General features: G+C 36.9%; 1 protein-coding gene across 1 annotated transcript in view; it reads right to left on the minus strand.

Annotated features, from left to right (window-relative positions):
- The window catches only part of eps8a (EGFR pathway substrate 8a, signaling adaptor), a 43,070-nt gene that overhangs the window by 18,344 nt on the left and 15,701 nt on the right, over positions 1-9,025 (minus strand). The window contains exons 2-6 of the mRNA XM_016512068.1: positions 5,565-5,642; positions 3,618-3,679; positions 2,225-2,275; positions 1,949-2,016; positions 743-904 (exon numbers count right to left, since the gene is read on the minus strand). Of these exons, the coding sequence (XP_016367554.1) occupies positions 743-904; positions 1,949-2,016; positions 2,225-2,275; positions 3,618-3,679; positions 5,565-5,623 (402 nt within the window). The 5' untranslated portion in view covers positions 5,624-5,642. The remainder of the gene's footprint in view (positions 1-742; positions 905-1,948; positions 2,017-2,224; positions 2,276-3,617; positions 3,680-5,564; positions 5,643-9,025) is intronic.

Here is a 9,025-nt window from a genome sequence, read left to right on the forward strand (position 1 = left end):
TCTGCTGTGTACGGTAGCGATTAAAATAGAGTAAATCACCTTTTGAAAGTAATGTGACGTTTCAAATGAAGATTTATGATTACATTGTTACGCCAGTAGGTGGCGAAAAGGGGCTGTTAAAATGTATCTGTCTTTGAATCATACAAGAGATTCGTTCAAGAACACCGATTCATCCAGTAATGAATCAAGTACATCTTGAATGAGTCATTGAATCATTCGTTCATAAATTACACGTGATCTTGTTCAGTTGTCTGATGTTTTTTCTTCAGAACTGTGAGAGAACCACAATCTCCATTTAAAAAAAAACAACAACTCTATTTATCCAGAATAATGCAGCTCTATTTTGCACACAAACAGCTCTTAATTAAACGAGTCCAGTTTTTATGTAGCCTGCTGATTTTTGTTCATGGTATTCAGCTGCAACTAAATGTTTTGCAAAAAGAGAAGAATAAATGTGACCCTGGACCACAAAACCGGTAGGAAATTTACAAAATATCTTCATGGAACATGATCTTTACTTAATATTCTAATGATTTTTGGCATAAAATAAAAATCTATAATTTTGACCCATACAATGTATTGTTGGCTATTGCTACAAATATACCCCAGCGACTTAACACTGCTTTTGTGCTCCAGGGACACATATATGTTTGATATTATTTTTTTAATCACATTGGAATCGAATCGGAATCGATCAAATTGAAACGATATCCAACCCTACACTGGATCGCAGGGTTCGTACCTTGCTGTCGTTGTCGATGAGGCTGACGGCTTTCCAGTCCACCTGCAGGATCATGTCCTGCGTCCAAACCTTTCCTTTAGCATCCAGCAGACGCAGCTTTCTGACGCCGTCCTCGATGGTCAGCATGGCCTCCTTACGGTCCATCACAAACGTGGTCAGATGCTGCAGGAGACAAAAGTCAAGTCACCTTTATTGTTTCAAAGCAGGCAAAAAAAAACACAGAGCTTCTCAAATAGCTTTGCTTTTGGGGTTTAAAAGATGGTTAATATTCAGTAATATTATCAATATAACTGCATTGACACTATCGGATGAGAACAAAACATGAACCGAATTGATCTGAATAATGAGCTGCTTTACAGGTAAAACGGAATTTGTTTAATGTTGCAACATTAACACTTATTTTCCTGTTTATCACGGTGAAGCTGTTTTATAACAATCTGTATTGTATAAAGCGCTACATAAATAATTTTACTTGATGTCATGACAGGGTTAACTAAAACTCAAACTAAAATTAAAATTCAAACCATTAAAAACATTTTTGTTACTTGAAATAAAATAAATGAAGGCGACATTTCTCATTTTCATTTAGTTTAACTTCATGCACTAAAATAATTTACACTGATTAATAAAAACTATGCAGACATATATACTGCAGAAACTACTAAAAATGACTAAATGACTAATAGTTTAAATAAAATTAAAACGCATTCTAAATATTCATAAAAACTATAATAGTATCTCAATGATGCTAAAATAGCATGTTTGAATTAACAATAGATATCAAGTGGCAGCCAAATGTGAATAAAATGTCCTTAAAGACATTTTCATTCATATTTATACATATTTAAAGTGACAGTGACAGTCATTCTGTCATCATTTACTCTCCCTTATCCTGCTCAAACCTGTATGACTTTCTTTCTTCTGTAAAACAAGATATTTTGAAGGACGTTAAGGTCTAAACAACACTGAACCCCATTGACTTCCATTGTACGAACAACACTTTCAAAGCATCTTCTTTTACAGAAGAAAGCAAGTCAGGTGTCATCGGTGTTGTATTTTCCTGGTTTTTGAGGATGAGTTCTTGTCACACAACCTGTCCGTGTTGATGTGTGTCCAATTGTTTGAGTCTGAAGTGATCAGATCTTGGCTCATCTCAGGAGTCTGTTGATTTCTCAGTCTAATCTCCTGAACGGATGCGTGTCTCACCTCCACATGGTACTGTGATGTGTCCGTTAGGCTGTTGATGCTGTTTTTGGTGTAGTTCTTCCTTTGCTCTGAGGAAAGAGCAGATCTCGTTATATAATCAGATCCGTCAGAGACACACAAGCGCGTCCAGAGTGATTCTGGAGCTCAACTGAACAATCAGCCTTGATCTAGAACAGATTCCATGTGGACACACAAAACCGAACACATCAAATCACACGCATGTGAGGAGTTCATGATGCAGGACACACACACACACACACACACATCTGCTTCTACCTTTCTTTTTGTGTTTGGCAGAGGTGTGGAGGAAATACACTCCATCTGTTCCTGAGAGCGACGGTGCAGAGAAAACACACACACACACACAGTGACTGACATGTAGGTTTCTTCACTGTGACCTTTAACCTCTGCTGTGATGTGATACACACACAAACGCCCCCCCCCACAGTGACTCTGAGAACATCTCACATCTTCAGCATGACAGACAACGAACAAATGTCAAGAACACGTCAAAATCATACTTCACCTCAAAATCAAGAGAAATTATGCTCTCAATCAGTGTTGGGGGTAACGCATTACAAGTAATGCGAGTTACGTAATCAGATTACTTTTTTAAAGTGACTAGTAAAGTAACACATTACTTTTAAATTTACAGTTATTTTTTTAAATAAGTTACGCCAGTTACTTTGTTTTCCCATTTATTGACTGACAGCTCTCCTGTCCCCGTGTTGAGAGAAATCAGGAGTAACTGCAGAGGATTATTACTTTCACTTCTGGTGTGAAAGAGCACTTACATTTGTCAAAAATATAACTTTTGGGTTTTTTGTTATTAAAAACAAATAAATCCCAGCACAGGTGACAAAAAGTAACGTAAACGTAACAACGCATTACGTTCCATAAAAAGTAACTAAGCAGTGCAATTGTACAAATGTAATGCACTACTTTTAAAAGTAACTTTTCCCAAAACTGCTCTCAATAAAGCAAACAAAGCCTGTTAAGGAGGCATCTGGATTTTCATGACAATAAAATACATTTTCCACCCAATTTGATGATTGCACTGCAAAAATATTCAAATATATTATTTACACTGTATTTTACATCATGATAATATTTGTTGGCTTTACTAAAATTCTTCACATTACAGTATTTGTTTAATTGAGAATAACTGACTTGAACTGAATTGATCTGAATAATGACTCTATTGTCTTCTGTAGAGCTGCTTTAAATTGAATTATAAAACGTATAGTTCCGTTCCTTGATTCTGATTGGCTGAGCCGTAACCACGGCTTCTTGCTTTATTTGTTTGACTGATGAATTTTGCATCATTAACACTGTTATTTTCCTGTTTACACTGTGAAGCTGTATTGCATAAAGCGACTAGACTTGAATAAAAATGTATTATTATTATTGTGGTGAAATACGAGTCAGATGTGTTCTCATGCAAACACAGTAGAATATATCAATATGAATCTTTCGGGTGAATCCCTTCTGGGAATCAGACAAAAGAGCAAATGGCTGAACGTCTTCATCATGTTCTTCACGTCACACACTGAATAACACAATCCCATCATCCCTCCTGAAGCGCGTTGTCATGGTGACAGCGTTTCGAGGGTTCAGGGGTTCAGCGGCGCTGCAGTTCCCTCAGCGGACAGCAGGAGGACACACTTACCGTACAGAGCTTTACCACCCGACATTTTGGCAGGAATATCTGGAGACAGTGAGCCATGACCGCTGAGAGAGAGAGAGAGAGAGAGAGAGAGTGAGTTAGTACACTAGCGCTCATCCATACTCACACTTTCTCTGCTGTTCTTCTAGGATTAGTGAATTAATTGTGATGCATGTCCTGTCCTCAGTCACTCACGGCCTGAGTGTGTGTGTGTGTGTGTGTGTGGGGTTAATGAGTAAAGTGGACACTTGATCTGTTTCATTGTGTAAGTCACACTAATTGTGCGACAGATCAATAATGAATGTGTTCAATAGATCAGGAGCAGAGAAACATCAATAAAACATCAGATTCATCACACTCAAGTCACACCAAAAATCCCAACGATCCATCTAATAAATAAAACTGAGAGTTCTGGTCAGTGATCCAGTGAACTGCAAAACGCGATATTGATTCGATACAACCATTCAATAAACAAGAATTAATATTGTGTTACATTTTAGGCACAATGTTGTCTGTCTTTGATCAATTTTGCAAATGAAAATCCAATCAAAGCTGCGGCAGAACCGTTGTGAGTCTCTGATCAACACACAGCGGTGATTCATTACTGAATGAATCCACGGTTTTGAATGAATCGAGTGAGTCAATGATTCAGTGACTCATTCATAAAGACAGTTGCTGCGTCCCAATTCGCATACTATCCGTCCTAAATAGTATTCGAAAATAGAATTAGTATGTCCCAAAACGTAGTATGTTGAAATAAGTATCCCAAAGATTCCCAGATGGTCTACTACTTCCGGTTAGAATTTGAAGTGCAGATCGATGCACACTCTAACGGCTAATTAAAGCAATAAGCCCCGTGAAGCCGTGGTTTACAGTTAATTTATTACAGCTAAGGGGCGTTGGTAGGTACGACGCGGAGCTGTTATTAATTCACTGTACACCACGGCTTCACGGGGATTACTGCTTTTATAAAACGGTTATTCCATACACGTAGTAAGGTTTCACAAAATAAAACAGAGCAAATAAAGTGTAATGATATTAATAAAAACAATATTCTTCCACCAAACAATGTAGCGCCTCAGAAACAGTTGTGGTTGCAACAAAGTGGTTGCCGAGCAACAGACAAACGTAAACAAAGGTGTATGTTACTTTGTAGAGTAATTTACAACAGCTTCGAACACGGCTCAGCCAATCAGAATCAAGGACCGGAACTCTCCGTTTTATAAATTGCCCACAACCCATTGCACGTTGAACGAGGATTCGATTAGAACTATTATCATGCATAAAAACTGTTAAAAACTACAAACATGGCGGATATGCGAGACTGACGAAACGGGTAGAGAAAGGGGTTTGAATGATAAATAATCAATGTTTAAACTGATGAAAAAATATTTATTTAATGTTATCCGCATTATATTTCATCTGCAGCAACATTGTGAACTTTTATAAAGATACGTTTGGTCATTAACTTTTAAATGCATTATTATGCAAACACATGAGCAGTTCTCGGCATGAAAGACTGGCAGATCAACGTGCCTCTTTATTTTTCTCCAATACGGTAGGAAATGAAACGAAATGTGAATATGTGACAAGATGATTGACAGGGCAGTTTAAACGGTGACGGAATCCACGTAACTAAGCAACAGAGCATCCGTTAAAGACGCAGTTATGACGAAGCAGTGTGTCCCAAAGCTTCCCTACTATTCTCAAAAGTATGAACTTTTTCTCCAAAAAAAAAACAGCGTACATACTTTTAGGACATAGTATAAGTAGGCGAATCGGGACGCAGCAAGTTTCAATGAATTGGTAAAATGAATGATTCAGTGATTCGCTTTCACCTACTGGTGCTTTTACTTTCATATTTACAGTATCATTTCATAAAAAAAAAGAAGTAATATTTCAGTATTTATTTTTAAAAATCTCATTAGTTGTTGTGATTGTTTGGCTTACTTTATCTGTGAGGACTGCGCTGTGACTCCGGTGTATCCGTTCATGTCTGGACTCTGCATTGCGCTCACAGATCCTCCACTGCAACACAATAAAAGCAGCGTCAGTCACACAATCACACCGGCAAACATCCGCACACGGATGGGAGAAATACACATACGCCTTCATCATCATCATCATCATCATCAAAGCTGTCTCACTGCTCAGACAGAATGAGATTCACATATACCACTCATATTAATTTATGACACAATCACGGAATAAACATCAGATTTTCTGGTTTTGTAATCAGGAAATGAGTGCTGGATGAAACATTGTGGGAGGAGTCTGATGCTGTGTGTGAAAATCATGTGACTCATGATTAACCGTTCACACAGAGCGCGTTTAAAAATGTGTGACGCAGCGCTCAGGAATGTTTTTTTTAAGAAGCGTAGCGCAGAACGCCTCCTCCTCCATGCTGCTGTCAAATAAAACAGTTGCCATGCCAACTTGCTACTGTAAACAAAAGCATGCCCCGCCTCCAAGGTCTTCTGATTGGTCCACTGTTTTGGAACTGACATCGATGAGTGGCACTCGCTGAGCTATAATAGATTTGTGGCACTGCATGTAAAAGTTGAAATTCTTTTAACTTGACACGGCGTCTTAAAAACACGGCATGTACTGCAAAAAAGCGAAACGTCACACACATCCATCTAGTGCGTGTTTACATAGAAAAACAATGGAAAAGTAGCGCACTGGAATGGAAAAACACGTTCTGTGTGAACGACCCCTTACTCAACTGAGTTCAACAAACAAGTTCTCATCTAATGTTCTTTAATTAACTAACATGTAATCAGAGACATCTGGACTGGAAACAGCATGTGTGTGTGTGTGAGTGTGTGTGTGTGTGTGTGTGTGTGAGTCTTAAGACTGGTTTTGTGGTCCAGGGTCACATATTACATCACCCAAATATGTATTTACTTCCTTCTAATTCTGGTTGTCAGTGCAGGCTTGTTTAGCTTATATTGACCGTTATGAAAATTGATTAGTGGCCTGCATAAAAAAAGCCTTGAACATAAAACAGGACAAAAATATAGTTGATGACTAGACATAATCATAACTCTAGACACTTCTTTGTGAAGACAGTGGCATAATACAGTGAAATAATATGTTATTTAGCCATATAAAAACAGTCGTCATGTGCGTGGGTAAAATTTACCCGCTGGCGGTTTTAGGTATACAGCATCCGCTGGCGGTTCTAGTGTTAAAGCATAACTGAGAACAATTGGGAAATATTATATGGAGGTGAACTGGTGTTAGATAAGACCTGTGAAAAAATGTAAAATTTTGTTCGTGAACTGAAATTGAAGCACTTTTGGGGAAGATATCTGAACAGACAGATAGCCACTCCTCATTGCTAAAACTAGACCCAATGTCCTTTTCCCATATCACCCTTAAAGAGTCAAAGGACCAACATTAAACAGCATTGTATATAATTCAGATATCTCCTTTTTAAGAGTAAATGAAGAAAAAACCTGTTTTTCTATTTCAGTAAGATCAAGTTGTATATTACCTTCTTTTAACAGTAACTCTAAAAAGTGTCGGATTTGAAGGAATTTATAAAAATCTTTACTGGGCAGATTAAATTCCTGTCTTAACTCCTGAAATGATCTCATTTGACCGTCATCAAATAAATGACCTAACTCCGACACTCCTCTTGACCTCCAAGTCAAAAGGCAGACCAAAAATATAATAGAAAATTAGGTAGGGAAAATGCATGCATTTTAATGTACCCTTCCCACTTTAAATACTTTGTTGAGTTAATAAGAATATTGGTAACACTTTAGTGTCCAATTCTCACTATTAACTAGTTATTAGCATGAATATTACTGGGATATTGGCTGTTTATTATTACTTAAAAAGCACATATTAATGTCTTACTCTGTAAGGCCTTATTCTAAATCCTTAATCCTACCCAATTCTTAAACTTAACAACTACTTTACTAAGTATTAATATTCAGTAATTAGGAGTATATTGAGGCATAAGTCAGTTAATAGTAAGTTAATACTGAGAATTGGACACTAATCTAAAGTGTGACCAGAATAATTTATGTAGTTACATGTAGAATTAAAAGAACCGTTTCATGTCTATCCTTGTATCATTTAACTTGTCGAGGTTGCTATACGATTTAGAAAGTAATTAGTAATAAGTAATACTTTATTTCTACAGTAATCTAATTACACTGTTGAAGATGTAATTAGTAACTAGTAATTAATTACTTTTTTTTTAGAGTAACTTACCCAACACTGTTCATAATCACACCAGAAGTAGTAGGTCATCCGGCTACCTTTTTGTGAGTACTTTGAATTCAGACATACTTCTTTTGTCACATTCTGTTATCAGAGTTGGGGAAAGTTACTTTTAAAAGTAATGCATTACAATATTGCATTACTCCATAAAAAAGTATCCAATTGCATTAGTTACTTTTTTTGGAAAGTAATTCATTACGTCACCTGAGCTGGGCTTTTTGGCAGCTGTAAGGGCCCTTTCACACCAAAAGTGAATTTGAATCTGTGAATCTGATTATGTAACTTGTAATGCGTTACCCCCAACACTGCCTACTATACTAGGGAAGTATGCAATTTCAGATGCAGCTTATGTGTGGTTTATTTCTCCCTTGCTGCTCCTCTCGTCTGAGCTCAGGCAGCTCCGCGTCCGCGTTTAGTGCATTTGAGGTCAAACGGAGTCGAACTCTGAGATGATGAATGATCAGACAGTCAGTCTCCACTGCTCGTCTATAATTAGCCCCGCGTGGGCCGTTAGCAGGTTAATCTGGCCGATTGAGTAACGAGTCCGACTGACACAGGGTTAAACTGTCCAAGACCATCAGCCTGTGCGACGTCAATCATTGAGCCGAATGTAAACAGAGAGTTTATTCTGACAGATGAACACCTGCAGGGTTAAACACCTGAAACTGATCCTTAACCAGCACATCCCTAGTGAAAAATACATATACAGTACTTAAATGTATTTCACATACATTTATTTCATGCTAAGCATACTACAAATACATTTTTATATTTATGTACTTAATAAAATGTCCTGCAATTGTGCTTTTAGTATACTAAACTGGAACAACTAATTTTGTACTTAATGCACTTTAATTGTGCAGAATGGTGCTGGAAGTCCAATTAAAGATATTCTTAGTATATTTTATTGTGCTAAAGTGGAACTATTGCAAGTATACTTCAGGTACACTTTAAATATTTAGCATTTAAAATTTGATATTATTCAAAGATCATACAATCCTCATCAAAAGTGCCATTAAAACACATTTTAGACTTAATATTAAGAAAAGTGCATTGTGCACAAGTAATATGCCAAGTAAAGTTTAATTATAATTTTTATATCAGTAAGTCTCGAGTTATCTGTCAGTAAATATGTTAATAGATTTGAACTATACTTAGTATGAAATAAATGTATT

The sequence above is a fragment of the Sinocyclocheilus rhinocerous genome, unplaced genomic scaffold, assembly GCF_001515625.1.
Source record: "Sinocyclocheilus rhinocerous isolate Xijiao unplaced genomic scaffold, SAMN03320098_v1.1 scaffold475, whole genome shotgun sequence".
Classification (NCBI taxonomy): domain Eukaryota; kingdom Metazoa; phylum Chordata; class Actinopteri; order Cypriniformes; family Cyprinidae; genus Sinocyclocheilus; species Sinocyclocheilus rhinocerous.